The sequence below is a fragment of the Naumovozyma dairenensis genome, chromosome 6, assembly GCF_000227115.2.
Source record: "Naumovozyma dairenensis CBS 421 chromosome 6, complete genome".
NCBI classification, from domain to species: Eukaryota; Fungi; Ascomycota; class Saccharomycetes; order Saccharomycetales; family Saccharomycetaceae; genus Naumovozyma; species Naumovozyma dairenensis.
In genome coordinates this window covers 936,751-955,762 of record NC_016484.1, presented here as the reverse complement: position 1 = coordinate 955,762, position 19,012 = coordinate 936,751, and the positions used below count along the sequence as shown (strand labels likewise).

At 34.2% G+C, this 19,012-nt stretch overlaps 8 protein-coding genes across 8 annotated transcripts; 4 read left to right on the top strand and 4 right to left on the bottom strand.

Moving 5' to 3' along the window:
• Positions 1-934: 934 nt before the first annotated feature.
• Positions 935-2,809, bottom strand: NRD1 (Nrd1 complex RNA-binding subunit; the record flags this gene model as incomplete). The annotated part of the gene is made up of 1 exon (XM_003670914.1): positions 935-2,809. One exon carries the CDS (start codon positions 2,807-2,809, stop codon positions 935-937), a length of 1,875 nt encoding a protein of 624 aa, XP_003670962.1.
• An 817-nt stretch (positions 2,810-3,626) lies between these two features.
• RAD50 (MRX complex DNA-binding subunit) lies at positions 3,627-7,544 on the top strand (the record flags this gene model as incomplete). Its single annotated transcript, XM_003670913.1, has 1 exon — positions 3,627-7,544. The coding sequence occupies one exon, from the start codon at positions 3,627-3,629 to the stop codon at positions 7,542-7,544; it is 3,918 nt and encodes a 1,305-aa protein (XP_003670961.1).
• A 165-nt stretch (positions 7,545-7,709) lies between these two features.
• Positions 7,710-8,963, bottom strand: RPA49 (DNA-directed RNA polymerase I subunit RPA49; the record flags this gene model as incomplete). The annotated part of the gene is made up of 1 exon (XM_003670912.1): positions 7,710-8,963. The coding sequence occupies one exon, from the start codon at positions 8,961-8,963 to the stop codon at positions 7,710-7,712; it is 1,254 nt and encodes a 417-aa protein (XP_003670960.1).
• A 600-nt stretch (positions 8,964-9,563) lies between these two features.
• On the top strand, positions 9,564-11,939 carry CRS1 (cysteine--tRNA ligase; the record flags this gene model as incomplete). Its single annotated transcript, XM_003670911.1, has 1 exon — positions 9,564-11,939. One exon carries the CDS (start codon positions 9,564-9,566, stop codon positions 11,937-11,939), a length of 2,376 nt encoding a protein of 791 aa, XP_003670959.1.
• Positions 11,940-12,383: 444 nt separating this feature from the next.
• On the top strand, positions 12,384-13,398 carry VPS75 (Vps75p; the record flags this gene model as incomplete). The annotated part of the gene is made up of 2 exons (XM_003670910.1): positions 12,384-12,421; positions 12,555-13,398. The coding sequence occupies 2 exons, from the start codon at positions 12,384-12,386 to the stop codon at positions 13,396-13,398; spliced, it is 882 nt and encodes a 293-aa protein (XP_003670958.1).
• Positions 13,399-13,472: 74 nt separating this feature from the next.
• Positions 13,473-14,072, bottom strand: CWC25 (U2-type spliceosomal complex subunit CWC25; the record flags this gene model as incomplete). The annotated part of the gene is made up of 1 exon (XM_003670909.1): positions 13,473-14,072. The coding sequence occupies one exon, from the start codon at positions 14,070-14,072 to the stop codon at positions 13,473-13,475; it is 600 nt and encodes a 199-aa protein (XP_003670957.1).
• Positions 14,073-14,640: 568 nt separating this feature from the next.
• Positions 14,641-14,967, bottom strand: SUI1 (translation initiation factor eIF1; the record flags this gene model as incomplete). Its single annotated transcript, XM_003670908.1, has 1 exon — positions 14,641-14,967. The coding sequence occupies one exon, from the start codon at positions 14,965-14,967 to the stop codon at positions 14,641-14,643; it is 327 nt and encodes a 108-aa protein (XP_003670956.1).
• A 712-nt stretch (positions 14,968-15,679) lies between these two features.
• SLA2 (Sla2p) lies at positions 15,680-18,616 on the top strand (the record flags this gene model as incomplete). The annotated part of the gene is made up of 1 exon (XM_003670907.1): positions 15,680-18,616. One exon carries the CDS (start codon positions 15,680-15,682, stop codon positions 18,614-18,616), a length of 2,937 nt encoding a protein of 978 aa, XP_003670955.1.
• Positions 18,617-19,012: the final 396 nt, after the last annotated feature.

Here is a 19,012-nt window from a genome sequence, read left to right as displayed (position 1 = left end):
GCGCTGAGAGGGCCTTCTACAGCACAAACTTCTTACTTAACGCAGACTATGTATCTATGTATCTCAACGAGGGGACCATTAATTTGGAACTATTCCCACAAAAGAAAGCATTAGCTATGTGAATTTAACATAGGCTATGGCATTTATGAGTGTTTCTTTTTTATTTGAAAATTGCGTCATTTAAATAAGCTTAAATAGCTAGTGTTGAACAGCTCCGTCGCTAAAGACTTCCAAAATAGGAATTCATACATAAACTCTATATAACGCAGGAAAATACCAAAGACAAAATGAAGAATATTGAAGAAGACCATACTTGTATTATTATGATATACCATCAGGGTGACTGTCACCTCAGAAGCCATTCTTTGCTTCTTTCTATTAGCCACACTTTTTTAAGAAGACAATCTGGCAGGATAAAGAACAGAAGAAGATAAGGTATCTTCTTACCTCGAATTATACGTGAATGTAAGATAGTTTGAGTGTAACACTACACCTCTCTCACCGGACACATAAAACCAAATGACACACTCGAATTTTCACACAGCAAGTTTGCGGAGAAAAAGGGCAAGCTATGTTTTTCTCAAAGATGGTTTATTAGCCGCCGAGCATAAACAACAAGGCTCGATGAAAAGAAACAAGGCCACAAGGAGATTAAACATATTCCATACAATAGGATATATATAAGTACTGAGTATTTATTGTAGTTGTTCTTTATGTCTGATTATAACAATAATTGTTAGAATATCGTATTTGTATTTTACCTTGTCAGGAAAAATAATATACTTCGGTTATAAGTTTAGAAGTCATGGAGAAAACAACCGAATGGGGTCACTACTGGGCAAATTTTTTTTTTAATTTAAAACATAATTGATAGTTTATATCTTTAATATTATATACATATATAGTTTATGCTTCCATTAAGGTAGGTATAAAACTAGCTACGTTGCTGTTGTTGGTTTAACATATTCATTAATGAATTTAGTTGAGCTGTTGGATCTGCTACATTTTGTTGTACTTGTTGTTGTGGTGGTGGGGGAGGTGGTACTTGTTGTTGTCCATTCATTGCATAATAAGATTGTTGTTGTTGCTGTTGTGGCGGAAGCATATTTGGTTGTAATTGGCCATACAGTTGGTTTGGTGATCCATATGGTTGTGGTTGAACCATTTGTGGAGGCTGCTGTTGCTGGGGCGGGGTGGCATAAGAACCAGATTGAAGAGGCATTGGATTACGTTTAAGTGATCTTGGTCCATTCCTTGTACCATCTGTTGGCATCCTTTGTGAGATAACTTTTGAAGAAACACCATCACCGATAATGATATCAGGTTCATCAAAGACTAAACCAGTTGTTAATTCTTGACCACCAGTACCACCCCATTGTGCACTTACAGCCCATTTTTGATCTGCTTCTGTTAGCCTTTTCAAAGGAATTATACTTATACCGTTTTGATAATCACAACAATCTCTTGGACCGAACCCAACCCCCCAACGAGTTCTCAGATTATAAGAACCATCTCTATTAAAATTCATTAAAACATTCTCAGCTTCTTGTCTTGAATAAACTTTGACAAAGGCATGTTTTCTTTGATTATTTAAAATAACAGATTGAACTTCAGCAAATGGTTTTAAAATGTTTGAAAGTTCCCATTCTTTCATATGCATTGGAACACCTCCAATAAATAAAGTTCTACTGAAGACTTTGACATGATCAGGTGGTAAACTTGGATCAAATCCAACATTTTTAACTCTGTAATGAGAATTTGATGGAATATTCATTTCATTTGGGTATAAATGATGATTATTCATACCAATGACAGTTGAGAAATTATCGCTATTGATGTTATAATTATTGTTATTATTATTATTGTTCATGTGACCGACATTTTGATTACGATTATTCAATGAATTACGTCTTCCCGATGGTGGAGACCTCGAGCGGTATGATCTTTTACTGACATGTCTATCTTCTTCATTACGTTCTCGTAGACGTCTACTACCATATTCTGTAGTAACATGAGCAACTTGAGATGGTGGAGGAGGAGCAATTACAGAAGATCTTCTTGATGAAGTAGACGAAGCAGATTTTAACTGTTGTTGAATGGTAATTAAAAGTTGTACTAATGCATCTTGTTGTTTAGATGGAACGGACGAATTAGTTAATTCAGCAGGTATAGAAACATTTAAGTGAGTATGGTTCTTAGAGGAAAGATTGCTACTATCGTTCAAGTTATTCAATATTTGGGTACATCTTTCTTGTGGATCTTGAGCATAGGTAATTTTAGCATCGTCTGATTTATGCTTGTTAAAAGCATTGGAGAGCGAAGCTGAAGTTGAATTATAATCGCCCATGGCAAAACATTTGGCTCTAATTGCGTTCAAGTGACCTTTTGGGAAAAGTCCCACTCTATCCCAAATATCGATAAGCATACGAACCTTCTCAGTATTTTCTGCATTACTCTTAGATATGGAATCATATAATAAATCTTGGATTGCTTCACCAAGTACATAAACAGCGTGAGCATAAGTACCTGGCTTAGCGGTTGATTTAATATATTGTTTGTGGGCTCTTGCTTGCTCTAGATATACCTTTGCTATGGAATCAATAATATATAAAGCACCTAATTTATGACTATCTTGACAAGTTTTTGAATAATTTATTATTGAAGAAACCATTTTTTCTTCTAGTTCGACATTCTCAAGTGCAAAATTGGTTAATTTCTTTATACGTGATCCAGAAATACCAGATTGTAAGCTTTTAAAGGATTCCAAGGTAGTTACGAAATTTTCAAATCCGGAATTATTTTCGCTCATTATTGCCTAATTAAGTTGAATTTAGTTCAGTGGTACTCTCTAGTACTGTCCTTTTTGTATCGAATATACTTTAAAGGAATAAGGGTTTTCTACAGCAACTGGATCGACAAATATATATAGAGAATATAGATTGGATACAGCTTTTTTTGTAGTTTTCTTCGCTTTTGTTTTCTTTAATCGATCGATATATTGCTCTTCTCGATTTTTACAATCAAAAATACAGTGTTTTTATCACAAAAGAAGAATTTTTAGAGAATGAGGATACGGTAAAATTTTCTCTTATGATAAAATAAATAATTTACCAGAGAAGAACCCAAATTAATACGGTGTAGTTATGCGCTTTATAATAGGAACAATTATTCAACAAAACAGGAATAATCTATGTTTTGTCTATTGATTCTATAATCTATATTCTATGGTTTACTCAAACAATTAGGAGTTATGTGTTGTCTTATAGGAGGAAAGCTAAGAGGGGGCAAAACAAACAGGAAAAAAAAGAAGTCGGGAAGCGAGAATTGTGAAAATCCGTTGCTCCTTTTATACTTTTCCCTCCATTTAGTTTTTTTGATTATTGGGGGTTTCCTCTTTGGGGAAATTTGATATGATAATACGGGTAACCCTACACATGACTGGAAGTGTTTCCGGAGGCATAGAGGACATTAAATTATTTGTAAAGAATCTGCAATTATTCATTATAAACGGTAACAACTGTGTGAGAGCATTCATATTAAAAAACTTAGGAAAGTATCGATATTGCTGGCGTATATTTATAATTTTTGTCTAATTCAAAAGATATCTATCGTGAAGTATTGGTCTCATGAGTGCTATTTATAAGCTATCTATTCAAGGTATTAGATCCTTCGATTCCAATGACAGGGAAACCATCGAGTTCGGGAAGCCACTGACGTTGATCGTAGGTATGAATGGTTCTGGTAAGACCACAATTATTGAATGTCTTAAATATGCTACTACAGGGGATTTGCCTCCCAATAGCAAGGGCGGTGTCTTTGTTCACGATCCCAAGATTACAGGTGAAAGAGATGTCAGAGCTCAAGTGAAACTGGCGTTTACAAGCGCCAATGGTATTACAATGATCGTTACCAGAAATATTCAACTTTTAGCCAAGAAAACCACCAACACTTTTAAGACTTTAGAGGGTCAATTAGCTGCAATCAACCAGAATGGGGATAGATCTACTTTGAGCACAAGATCAGTGGAATTAGACACCCAAGTCCCATTATATTTAGGTGTTCCTAAGGCAATTCTTGAATATGTTATTTTTTGCCATCAGGAAGATAGTTTATGGCCGTTAAGTGAACCTTCCAATTTGAAAAAAAATTTGAATGAAATCTTTCAAGCAATGAAGTTCACTAAAGCAATTGATAACTTGAAAAATATCAAGAAAGAAATGGCTATTGATATTAAATTACTGAAGCAATCTGTAGAGCACTTAAAAGTTGATAGAGATAGATCTAAAAGCACAAAGATGACCATCGTCCAATTACAAGGTCAAGTTGATGAATATCAAGGAAAAGTAACCGATATTGAAAAAGAATTGAAGAAAATTACTGAACAATCTGATAAATTATTTAAATCTAATCAAGAGTTTCAAAAGGTTTTGTCGAAAGTCCAAAACTTGAAGCTACTAGAAACGCACTATAGAGAAGAAATTGACAATCTATCAACCTCAATAGAATTACTATCATCATCAAAACAATCCTTACAAGAATTGTTATCGAACTTTTCCACATCATTACAAGAAAAGGAAAACGAAGTGCTACAGACAGAAAATAAGATTACTACATTGAAAAATAAAGCAAACGTTCAGCAATCTGAATTAACGAAGTTAATAAGGAGACAAGGTGAATTACAAGCGGGTAAAGAATCATATGAAAAGAATACTAACACATTACAAACAATGGCAAAGGAATTTTCTAGTCGCTATAAAATAAACTTCTCTGATACTGACTCGATGGATAGTTTTATCAAACTCTCTTCAGATTTCGTTAGCAGTTTATCAGTAAGTTTACTTTCATATGAAAGTGAAGCAACGAAAGCAATCAGAAAAGCTGAGACTAGGTCCAATGAAGCAACGAAATCAGAAACGATTCAAAGACAAAGACTAGAATATAGTAGAAAGGATCTGGAAAAATTAAATACTGAGATTGAAAAGTTAACCAGTGAATTTAAAAATAATGAATATACTAAGGAAGATCTTGAAATGGAGAGGAAGAAATTAGAAGACTATCATGAAAAGGTTAGAGATTGGGAAAAGACTGATGTAATAACCGAACTTAATTCTAAACTCAAACAGAAAAATGACCAAATGATCATCTCTGAAAATGAACTTGAACAAATTCAAGAAAAGATCATGAAGACTAATCAACAAGCTGATTTGTTTGCCAAATTAGGAATCATGAAGAAATCTTTGTATGAGAAAACTGAAGCCTTAAATGAATTGATTGAGAAATTTAATGATGACCCTAAGAGTAAAGAATGGGGACTATCGGCTAATTCCGATATTGATATTGATTTTAAGAAATATTTTATTAACATGCAGAAACAAATCGCACTGAATAATAAAGATATTCATAGTAGTAATAAGGAATATACGGAATCTAGTATTCGGTTATCCAATACGCAGAGAGAATTGAAGAAACTTAAGAGTACAGAGGAAGAAATCACCAAGAGACTCGAAGAATCCCTACCGGAGGACTGTCCCATCGATGAATATAATGATGTCGTTGTCGAAGCAGAGTTGTCCTATAAGACCGCTTTAGAGAATTTGAAGATGCATCAAACCACGTTAGATTTCAACAGAAAAGCATTAGAGATTGCCGACAGAGATAATTGTTGTTATTTATGTGCTAGAAAATTCGAAACAGATGATTTCAGGGGTAAAATATTACAACAATTAAGGGCTAAGACGGATGCTAATTTTGAAAACACTTTGAAAGAAACAGTAAAGGAAGAGAAAGAATATTTAGATGGTTTAAGAGCATTGGAACGAGATTTCTTGTCATTGACGACTTGTAAAGATGATTATAAGAGTTTAACATCGCGTGTTGATGAATATGAAAAAGATGTCTCGCGATTGAAAAATAAATTTGATGAATTTGAATTGAAAGGTGAGAATTTAAAAAGCGATAGGGATTATGCTGAAAGGATTTTACGTGCAATTTGTGAAGAAATCGTTTATTTAAGGAAAGAAGTGAAATCTTTGGAAAAGAATGTTCAAGATGTTGCAGAAGAATTAAGGATATATGGGGACTCAGATGGTGGGGTACAAACAGTGGAAGAATTAAGCCATCAACAACAAGAGAAGAATGCATTGTTACGTCAACTAAGAAAAGATGTTCAAGATTTACAAAATGAGAGAGAGTCAAAAACAAGGGAACATTCTGCATTGCTTACAGTGATTAAAGAAAGAAACTTGAAAGTAAATGAAATTGAGAGGGGATTGCAAAGAAGTGAAAATATTAAAAAGGATATTATTGCGAAAGAACATGAAGTTGATACACTTGGTGTTAGAATCCAAAATCTGGAAGAAGAAATCAATGTACTATTAGGTGAAAAAGAAATAGCTGCAAAATTATTGAATGAAACAAGGCTAGAATATAATGAGGAAATTGAATCCCAAAGGGGTAATATTGATAATATCAAGAGATATTTGGATCGTTTCAATGACCTAAAATCTGATGTGGATACATTCTCTACACAAGGTTTTGCTGAATTGGAAGACTGTACTGTTAAACTTGCAAAAGTTCAAGAGGATTTAGAAGTTGCCGGCAAAAATATCGAAGAGACACAGGATGAGTTGAACTTACATAGAGAAAAATTGAAAGATTCTAATAATGAGAAGAAAAATCTTGAGCAAAATTTAAGGCTGATTGAATTACAAGAACGTTTAAAGGAAACAGAGGTTGAAGTTTCAGGGTTAAATATTCAAAATGCTGAAGCTGAAAGAGATAAATATCAACAAGAATCATCACGCTTAAGAAATCTGTTTGAAAGATTAAGTGCAGAGAATGCCGGTAAGATGGGTGAAGTTAAACAATTACAAAGCCAAATTGAAGGATTAAAACACCAACTACGTTCTGATTATAAAGATATTGATGATAAATATCATAAGAATTGGGTTGAATTACAAACAAGGACGTTTGTAACTGATGATATAGAAACATATTCTAAAGCTCTTGATAGTGCTATTATGAGATACCATGGTTTGAAGATGCAAGATATCAATAGAATCATTGATGAGCTATGGAAGAGAACATATACAGGTACAGATATTGATACTATTAAGATACGATCTGATGAGGTCACGAGTGGCGTTAGAGGTAAATCATATAATTATCGTGTTGTTATGTATAAGCAGGATGCAGAATTAGATATGAGGGGTAGATGTTCAGCAGGTCAAAAGGTTTTAGCATCAATAATTATTAGATTAGCGTTATCTGAAACATTTGGTACGAACTGTGGTGTTATTGCGTTAGATGAACCAACAACTAATTTGGATGAAGAGAATATTGAAAGTTTAGCTAAGGCACTAAACAATATAATTGGGCTAAGAAGACATCAAAAGAATTTCCAGTTAATTGTTATTACGCATGATGAGAAGTTTTTGAATCATATGAACGCGTCTCAATTTACAGATCATTTCTTTAGAATAAAACGTGACGATAGACAAAAATCACAAATTGAATGGGTTGATATAAGTAAAGTTTCCGAGTAAGTATATTTATAAAGCAGTTTCGTAATGAATAACTGTAGAAAATACTGTATATTTTTTAATTTACAAAAATTAAACGTAAAAAATACATACATCGTAACTTTATATGCAAGTTGTTTTTATATCTATTTTGAAATGCATTTTTTTCTTCTTCTCCTGATTCTAAAATTAACGTCTTTGAGCCCTACCTCTTCTTGTCATTTCTGGTAATTTGAATGGAACTTTCAAAGTTGCTATCTTGTAAGTATTAGCAGCGCTCTTTGGAACGCCAAATGCCTCAGCTTGTGCGACAGTAGCACCTTTCACAATAGCTCCAAGAGTTCTAAACAGACTTACGATTTTGGAAGGCTTAATACTCAATTCTTGAGCTAATGGAGAAATCTCAACAATGAAGTTATCCAAATGGAAAACTAGAGTCAAGATATAACAAACCAATTTATCTTCGTGTTGTGGATCAATGAAAAATGAACGTTCCTTAGATTTCCCCATTTGGCCCGGTCTAGCCACCGTAAATCTATTCAAGATCCCATCGATCAATATTTCCGGGGGAGAATTCAATCTTTCCATCAATTTCACTTTACTATTAACTCTTCTATTTTCATAAACTCCCATCAATAAATTCAAATAGTACAATAATTGTAACTTAACCAATTGATTGGGTTGTGTAAACACGCCCAATTTCTTTGCTACGTATTTCGACTTAGTTTCATATGGCAACAATTCCAACTTGGTATCCAAATCCTCTGCTTTAAAGATATTTCCAACCCTAATGAATTGTAATTCCTTTGTGGGTATTATGTTTTCTACAGGATAAATTTGTTCCACATCAGTAGCATCCAAATTAGCCATGGGCGTTGGTCTATCATTGGAGACTGTACTTTGTAATTGCTCTCTCGTTGGCAAATCTTTAGCTGCCGTTCTCACAGAGTCCACGATATCGATAGCAGATTCAGTTAATTTATCAGAATCGATACGATTTCTTTCCATATCAGCAATGGCCTTTTTAGCCTTCTTGGTACCGAATGCTTCACCTAGGGCGTTTCTTAGACCACGAGAATCGGAATGTTTAATGACGGGGCCTCTTAGGTTTTTTGAAGATTTAGCAATCACTTTGGAAGATATGATAGGTGCTTTGTACAATTGAATTGTGTTTTTGGATTTGTTGAAAATACCGATGACTGATTGAGTGGAATTTGAGACAATGTCATCAGTCATACCTTCGTATTCTAATCTTTCGTTTTCACCATGAAGGATGAAGGAGTCCTTAGCGTTGCTGGATTTGACGTGTTTACGATACAGCTCGAATGTTGTATCTTCTGGGACGTTGACACCTTTGAAGAAACTACCGATGGCTAAGGATGGGCTCTCTTGGACACTCTCCACTTCTACTTCTGAGATGGTTCTTTTATTTGAAGAAGACATTTCTTTATGTGCAGAAGATTCTTCTTTTTACTTCTTATATATTTTGATTCGAGGAGACAACAATAAGTGCAATTCGATGATTTATTGAATGAGTTGCTTCAGGTATATTTTTGATAATATTGCTTACTTTTACTTACAATTGAAAAGTTTCATTGAGCAGCTCATCGAGGAAAAAAAGAATATAACGAAAATTTTTCAAACAACGCCAGATTCAGGTGTCACAAAAGGGTTGAAAAAATAAAAAACATTTATATTTGTGACATCTATCCGGAAAAGTAGTCACGGGTACCAACCCGTTTGCTGTTACCCTGAGGATGAAAATTCTCCATGGACCGATGAGGGTAACCCCGTCGCTGTACAATTTCTTCTTATAGCATCGAAGAATCTCAATTTTATCATTATATAAGTGAAATCTATGAATCATATATACTATAGTATGGTATGAAATGTATGATATATTATGGATACCTTAGATACTTGAGCTCTCTGTGTACGTACCACTTACTTCAGACGTAGAACACTTGATTCTTCAAGCATCCCTATCCGCATTTTTCCAGTTCTCTTCGCATTTTGCATTTGCATTTGCATTTCCTGTTTTGTATGCACCTTTGGAAACTTCTACGAAGACTGCCTACAATTATTGTGAAACCAACGACTTCTACTATCGCTACTACTAATATAATACCAATCCCCAAGATGTCCACTCCTACAGCGTCTCAACCTAAAGTGGCCCAGCCGAAATGGTACAAGCCATCTCCTAAAAACGATGCTGCTACAAATAGTCACGTCTTGAAATTATACAACACTTTGACAAGAACTAAAGAACCATTCATCCCACAATCTGGTACTAAACAAGTCTCATGGTATTCGTGTGGTCCTACCGTATATGATGCGTCTCACATGGGACATGCTAGAAATTACGTATCTATCGATATTAACAGAAGAATAATGGAAAATTATTTTGGTTATGATATTAATTTCGTACAAAATGTCACAGATATCGATGACAAAATTATAATTAGAGCAAGACAAAATTATCTATTCGAACAATACGTGAAGGAAAACTCTACTGCTATCGACATATCATACATCAAGACTGCATTGTCTGAATATATCACCAAGAATCTGAAACTTGAAGGCGGAGATGAATTCCAATCATGGTTATCTTCCATCGACTTAGAAAAGGAAAAGGAATTGAATCCGAAGTTGCCAATGCACATCAAGGCAATTGAGACAGCTCTCCTCGCATTGACCTCCATCCCAAAGAACCCAGAGGAAATCAACAATTTTTATAATAACGTTAAAGACGTCTTGGTCCCATTATTAGATGAACAATTAGGCAGCACTTTAAACGATCCTGAGCTCTTCCGTAAATTGCCTGCTTTTTGGGAGAGACAATACGACAAGGACATGGCTAAGTTGAACGTCATGCCCCCATCAATCACCACAAGAGTCAGTGAATATATCCCAGAAATCATCGTTTTCGTGGAAAAAATTATCGCAAACGGTTATGCATACGCTACATCAGATGGTTCAGTATATTTCGACACTATAAAATTTGACTCCGCATCAAACCATGATTATGCCAAATGTCAACCATGGAACAAGGGACAATTGGATCTAATTGAAGACGCTGAAGGATCCTTAAGTAACTTTACCAACTCAAATAAGAAATCTAAAAACGATTTTGCCCTATGGAAGGCTTCCAAACCTGGTGAACCACAGTGGGAATCTCCCTGGGGGACAGGTAGACCAGGTTGGCATATTGAATGTTCCGTTATGGCAAGTGACGTGCATGGCCAATCCATGGATATTCATTCTGGTGGGATTGATTTAGCGTTCCCTCATCATGATAATGAATTGGCTCAATCTGAAGCAAAGTTTGATAATTGTCAATGGGTCAATTATTTCTTGCATACTGGTCATTTACATATCGAGGGACAAAAAATGTCCAAATCTTTGAAAAATTTTATTACTATTGAGGAAGCTTTGCAGAAGTATTCTACTCGTCAATTGAGATTGGCTTTCGCGTCTGTGCAATGGAATAACCAATTGGATTTCAAAGAAAGTTTGATTAATGAAGTGAAATCTTTGGAGACAACTTTTAATAATTTTTTTAAGAACATTAGAGCTTTAAATCATGATTATATTTCTCAATTAAGCCATGATAATAATGCTCCAATTTCTAAGAAATTGACTAATTTGGAAAGAGATTTGTTAAAGAACTTCCACGAAGCTCAAGATAAGGTTCATGTTTCATTTTGTGATAATTTATCCACTCCACAAGTTTTAAAGACTTTGAGTGATTTGATCACTTTATCAAATACATACATTTCTAATGTGGGGACAAATTTGAAAATTGAACCATTATTAGGTATTTGTAAATATGTTACCAAAATTTTAGATATACTTGGGTTCCCAGCTCGTTCTGATCAATTAGGTTGGGTTAACGTCTCATCTGTTGAAACACAAGAAAGTGGATCTATTGAAGACGTTGCCATGCCATATGTGAAATGCTTATCGACATTTAGAGACCAAATTCGTTCCTTAGCCATTTCCGGTGCGGATGTTAAAGAATTTTTGAAATTGACTGATAATGTTAGAGATCAAGATTTACTAAATTTGAATGTTGCACTAGATGATAGAAATGGTCAATCTGCATTAATTAAATTCCTAACCACTGATGAGAAGAATGAGATGTTGAAACTTAACGAGGAGAAATTAGTCAAAGAACAAGCAAAGGCTCAAAGGAAATTAGAACAAGAAAGATTAAAGAAACAAAAGGAAGAGGAAAGAAGAGAAAAAGCTAGAGTTTCTCCATTGGAAATGTTTAAAACTGATGCTTATTCTGCTTGGGATGAACAAGGTTTACCAACAAAGGATAAAGATGGTAATGATGTGACTAAGAGTATGACTAAGAAATTAAAGAAACAATGGGACCAACAAAATAAATTGCATCAAGAATATTTTGGATAAACATTTGCCAGCAAAAAACAAAGATGTTAATTAACACGTTAATATAATATATGTGTATCTAGATGTATAAATAGAATTGAAAAATAAAATAATAATAGAAATGTAATCTTAAGAGCGATGCAATTGTACCATGGGTCAATCTGACTTCAATCATTTCTTGCATTTGTTAGTTTTCTATATAGTTCTAATTTTTTTTAGTCATTTCTCTCTATCTTACGATGATAATATATTTCGGATGGAATTTTTTTTGCCAAGTTCGAGAAAGAGAGAAACTTGAACTACGTATGTACAATTTCAAGTTAAAATGGAAATACAAAACAAGAACAGATCAATGGATGTGCATTCAAACATCTACTAAGAATTGAATTGTCTTTGTTTCTTCAATTCACTATAATTTTGCAAACAGATTTACCAGCTTAAGGTTACAGAGAGGATAACGACGATATGAGCAGCGATAATAATAATGAAGATGTCAAGAAAAGGTATGTCAAATCATTTTATGATGGATATAAATATAAAAAGATGAAGTTAAAATATACTAACATACCTAAATACCTATATCATGTGAGATTTTTTTTTATTTTATATGGTATTAAACATTAAATACGAAAACAGAGATGCATTTTTAGGATTAGCAGAATGTGAAGTTGAAATTGAAGAGTTAGAAAAAGACGTTGAATTATATAGATTAAAGAAAATGGTACCATTTTATAAGCAACGTGATTCATATATTAATGATATTCCTGGATTCTGGAGAGTGGTACTATCACAACATAGTGATTTTGCTAATTATATTAGGGCTTCAGATTTCAAATATATTGATCAAATTGAAAAAATTCAACTTGAATGGTTGATTTTGAAAGATGAAAATGAGAGTAATGTGAGAGATTTTTCAGTCACTTTTTATTTTAATGGCATTGAAGATGATTTTGAAGAGCAAATCGTTACCAAGACTTTCAAAATTGTGAAATCGGACACTATTAACGATAATAAATCTACAAAAAAATCGAATGTAAATGAGGACATTTCTGAAGACGAAAATGAAGAAGAAATTGAAGATATACTCACAAGTGAACCAGTAGATATCAAATGGCCCGCAAGTTATGATTCTATAAATCCATCAGTGATTGTAGATAAACGTAGTCCTGAAGGAAAAAAGAAATATCGTCAAGGAATGAAATCCTTCTTTGGTTGGTTCAAATGGACAGGTAAGAAACCTGGTAAAGAATTCCCACATGGTGATGATTTAGCTGTGTTAATAAGTGAAGATCTTTATCCATATTGTGTCAAGTATTATACTGAAGCTCAAAGAGACCTCGAAGATGAGAATAATGATTCTGATGAAGATAGTTCTGAAGAACCATTAGATTTGCCTGGGAATGAAGAAGATGATGATGACGCAGAGCAGGTGGAGGAAGAAGAAAACGATCCTGCCAGAAAGAAGCTGCGTAGGGCTTAGAAGCTAGAAGCTAAAATGTAATGCATTTTGCATAGATATATAGGTTGTTTCTTCATGTCAACTAGATCAATAATCTAAACCGTCATCCTTATTAATTTTTTTTTTGAAGCATTTACGTTTGGTTTGCTTCTAGATTGAACCATATTACGACCAGGCTTGGTAATCCCACCACTTGGTCTCGTATTAGTAGTCGTTGATCCCCTCTTGAGAGTAGATTTCTTTTTGAGTAAATATGCTTGTTTCATTTTTGCCATAGGATCTTCACTAGAGAGATCGAATTTTTTCTTTGTTGAGGTTCGTTCTCCCGTTTTTTTAAGCATTTTATTCTCTTCAGTATTTGATTCTTGTCTCTTGATAACTGAGGTGTCTAATTTCTTCTTACCTAGAAGGTAATCTTCCTTCTCATCAGGGACATTATTCTCGTACATCCATTCCAACCCAGTGGAGGCCTTGTTCTTTATCGTTGAGGAAGAAGAAGAAGAATCTACTCCGTCAATATCTCTTTCAGCATTTAGTAATTCATTAAATTGACGTTCTTTTTCAATTTCCTTTTTCCTTTCTAATAATTTTTGTTCTTCTTTTAATATTTCTTGTTCAGTTTCCCATACTTTTTTCCTATTTTTCATTAATTTTGGGTTCCATGATTTTAAAAGATTTAAATCACCAGACCCCATCTTTTTTGTGTAGTAATTTTGTGTATAGTTTCTATTCAGTTGTGGGTAGTTGTAGTAGGCTATCGATGAGTTAGTATCTTTCTTGTTCTATAGTGAGATGTTATTTCTTTATAGATCAGATTACGATGGATATTGAAAAAAATAGCACGGCGAAGAATATAATAACAGTACGTAATCTATGTAAAGTTAAAAAGTATTTAATAGTCGTTAGCATGAGAAGAAAAGGGATAATAAAATCATACTAGGTAAGGTAATAGTTGTATTGTTTTTGTTATTCTTTATTTTTAAGGTTGCAACTTATTTAGAAGAAATTTATTTGTTATACATATGTATATATATATATATATATATATATATACCTATAGTTGACTTTCCCTAGGTAAGCAAGTCAACAATATGAAAAAATCTATCTTTTTTTTTTTCTTCTTGCGAAATCATTATCTAAATGGTTCATATATCCTTAATGATATTCGAAGTGGATAGCAACGCTAAAAAAAAAAAGAAGGACTTGAGCTTCAGCAAAAACGCATAGAGAAAAATTGTATAAATGGTGAAAGGATACACACTCTCAGAAACCATGAATCTTGATATTTTTCTTTTGCATACCTAATTGTGAGATCATAAATTCACAAACTTTAGCTCTTTGATCTCCTTGTAATTGAATAATCTCCCCCATTTCAGCGTCTTTAACAATATTCCCATTACAAGCGAAATCCTTCTTTAAAACTTTCAAGATTCTTTTCAAATCATATTCAGCTGGGACCCCTTGGACTGTGGTTAAAGTCTTTCTACCATTTCTTTGTTGGATACGAATATGGATATAGTTAGAAGCAGCTGTTTCGTCGTCACCAGTGTCAGCAAATGGATCAAATGATTTTAAATTCTCGATAGACATATACAGAAGATGATGGGTTCTTTATCCTTTTTCTTTGTTGATCTGAGGAGGGAGGGAAGTGTAATATACTATAGTATTGTACAACTACTAAATCAACCAAGAAATCAGGATATACCTCAAAGATAGAACCTGTTACATAGATACAATCATACAATCATACACTCATGCATACAATAATACAATAATACAATAATAGAATTAGTTAGTTTCACAGAGGAAGAGAATTGTCAAATTTTGAAAGAGGAAAAAGTTTTCTTTTTCCGTGGGAAGTGACGGGGGCTTAGAGGGGATGGTTGACTTAGGGTATTACGTAATAACCCTCTAAGGGTGCATATTGTCAAACCTAGGGTAACGTGACGTCCGTATGCCCTAAAACCTCAGCCCTCAGCTAACCAATATGGTAACCCTTGCTGTGGCCGGGTAACAGCCCCACTACTTCTTCGCCGCCAAATCATTGGAAAAACAAATTTCTACGTAAATAAAGGTTTCAATTGTATGTTTGTACGTAACTTAGATAATAGGAGGAGGTTAAGATAAATAAATACAGCTTGCGTATAGTTGTCAGGTGGATATTGCAACGAGAGAGATCTATAAGGTAGACAGGCAAGGACGCAGACAGACAGACAGACAGGCAAGGAGACAAGAGGACAATATAGTACATTCAAAACACAAACATCTACTCTAGTACTGCACTGCACGCACATACATTACCATGGCACCAAGAGCAGATGCAGATTTACAAAAAGCTTTGAAGAAAGCATGCTCCATTGAAGAAACAGCACCCAAGAGAAAGCACGTGAGAGCATGTATCGTATACACTTGGGAAAACCAAACGGCAGGCCCCTTGTTTCAAACCTTGAAAAATATGCCCTTCATGAATGATGAAGTACAATTATTCAAAGCATTGATTGTTCTACATAAGATCATTCAAGAGGGTCATCCATCCGCCTTGAAACAAGCCATTAAAGAAAGGGAATGGATTAGATCCCTAGGAAGAGTCCACCCTGGAGGTGCCTCTTATGGAAGATTGATTAGAGAATACGTCAATTATTTGGTATTGAAATTGGATTTCCATGCTCATCATAAGGGTTTCAATAATGGGGTATTCGAATACGAAGAGTATGTCTCTTTAATCTCTGTTGCTGATCCTGATGAAGGGTATGAAACTATCTTGGATTTAATGGCTTTACAAGATTCATTAGATGATTTCTCACAGATTGTGTTCGCGTCCATCCAATCTGATAGAAGAAACGCAGAATGTAAGATTTCCTCTTTGTTACCATTGATCGCGGAATCTTATGGGATTTATAAATTTATTACCTCCATGTTGAGAGCCATGCATAGACAATTAAACGATCAAGAAGGTGATGAAGCATTGAAACCACTGGAGGAACGTTATGCATTGCAACATGCAAGAATGTTTGAGTTTTATGCAGATTGTTCATCTATCAAATATTTGACTACACTTGTCACTATACCTAAATTACCAACTAATCCACCAAATTTAGCTGCATCTAATGATGATGAAAATGGAAATGGGAAAGAAATCAAATTTCAAAGAATACAAAAATCACCATCTCCAGTAAAGAAAACAACATCAATGGAACCATCTAGATCACGTAGTAGTTCATTTGCCCCACAGGCGCCATTATCATCATCAACTACTACAAATACAAATACAAATACAAATCCAATGTTATCAAGAAATGCAAGTAGTGCATTCATGACTCCTATGGCAACTGCTACCACTGCAGCTGCAATGATCCCTACAGCGACTGCTGCAGCACTGTTCGCTACACCAACGGGGGCTCAAATTCAACCGGATTTTTGGGCTACACAACAAGCTCAATACGCTAACGAACAAGCTAGATTGGAACAAGAACGTCAATTACAATTACAACAACAACAAGCTCAACAACAACAATTTCAACAACAATTACAACAATCTCAAAATGAAATGATGCAATTACAATTACAACAAGAATCTAAACATCAAAATGATTTAATGGCATTGACTACCCAGTATGAAAAGGATCAAACACTGTTAGAACAATATGATCAAAGAGTTCAACAATTAGAAAATGAAATTAGAACAATGGATCAAAACGTTTCCAAACAAATTGCCAACAAGGATGATCAATTAATATCATTGCAAGATCAATTGACCGTTTGGGAGAAAAAATATGATTCATTGGCAAAATTATATTCTCAATTACGTCAAGAACATTTACAATTATTACCCAAATTTAAAAAATTACAAGTGAAAGTAAACAGTGCTCAAGAATCTATTGCTCAAAAGGAACAATTGGAACAAAAATTGAAAAAAAAGGATTTACAACTGATAGATCTTACAAAGGAACGTGACAGAGCAAGATTAGAACTTGAAAGAACCAAAAATGAAAAATCAACAATGGATCCATCTATCGTTAATAAAGTTAATGAAGATAGATTGATTCCAATCTTAGATGCGGTATTGGAAACTGGAATTAATACAATTCAAGAGGCAATTTATAGTTTGGATTCACAAGTTAGTTGGTTAGGTCCATTAACTGCTCCAAACATATTATTATCATATGTTGAAGATACTTCAGAAAAGGCTACATCATTCGCAACAAGTTTTAATGATCTAATCGTAGATGGTGTTGTGGAAGGTGATCAAATATCTGTCATTCTTGGTGTAAATGATTTCAGTACGGCAATGGCAAATCTTGTGACAAATTGTAAGGCATTCTCAGAAAATTCATTAACTTTAGAGAAAAGTGAAGAAATGATTAATGCAGTCAAGAGATGCGCTCGTGAAGCTCAATATTTCTTTGAAGATTTAACTTCAGAAAATTTAGGACCACAAGATGACGAAACGAAAACTGACACGGTAATCAATGCAAACGTGGATGTACAGGAAAAATTACAAGAATTAACAGTGATCATGGAACCATATTTGAACGCCCCATCGATGAATACATCAAATAATGCACATCATGAATTAATCTCCACTGCTGAAACAATCACAAAATCATCGCAACAATTACGTGCTGATATCGACGTCAATGTTCCTAAACCATTACTTTCATTAGCTTTAGCCATCATTGATTCCGTCCTTGGATTAATTCAAGCTGCCATAGCTTGCCAAAATGAAATCGGTTCTAATTCCACCACGCAATTAAACCAATTTTATAAGAAGAATAGTAGATGGACAGAAGGTTTAATCTCAGCAGCAAAGGCTGTTGGAGCCACTACAAATATGCTGATTACAACAGCAGGGAAACTCACTAGCGGTGAAGGTGGTGAAGCATCTCCTGAAGAATTTATAGTCGCATCTAAAGAAGTAGCTGCATCAACAGTACAATTAGTAGCTGCATCGAGGGTTAAGACACACGCTCATTCCAAGGCACAAGTCAAATTAGAAGATTGTTCGAAGGACGTCGGTAATGCATGTAAGTCATTAGTAAGTCACGTTATGAAGGGAGTAGATGATACCTTTAGTAAGGAAATGAAACCAATCGATTTCACATCTGAACATACGGTGAAGACAGCAGAAATGGAGCAACAAGTCGACATATTGAGATTAGAGCAATCTCTTTCTGCTGCTAGGAAAAGGTTGGGTGAAATTAGAAAGCATGCCTATTATAATTCAGACGATTTCCAATGAACAATTTTTATGTAACATAATAATAGGAACGTTATAAACAGAAGAAATGAATATATATATATATATATATACTATCTCTTTGTGGAGGGATAAAACGTCTATAGAAAATTAACATTATTCAAATTTGCCAAGCTGTCAACCCCTTTCTTCGTTTCTGAGCCCTCTATAATCTCCTTTTGTTATTTATGCTTTATCCATCGTTATGTTACTTACTTATGTTACTTACCCATCTATGCAATTCAATCCAATGGCCCGATCTTGCTGAAAGCTTAACATCAAATCAAAAATTAAAGGAATAAGAATTACAAGAAAAGATACCAGAAAACGAGAGAACAAGTCAAACAAAATCAACCAAATTTATAATACTCAATAAGTATAGATACTAGGGAGGTTCCC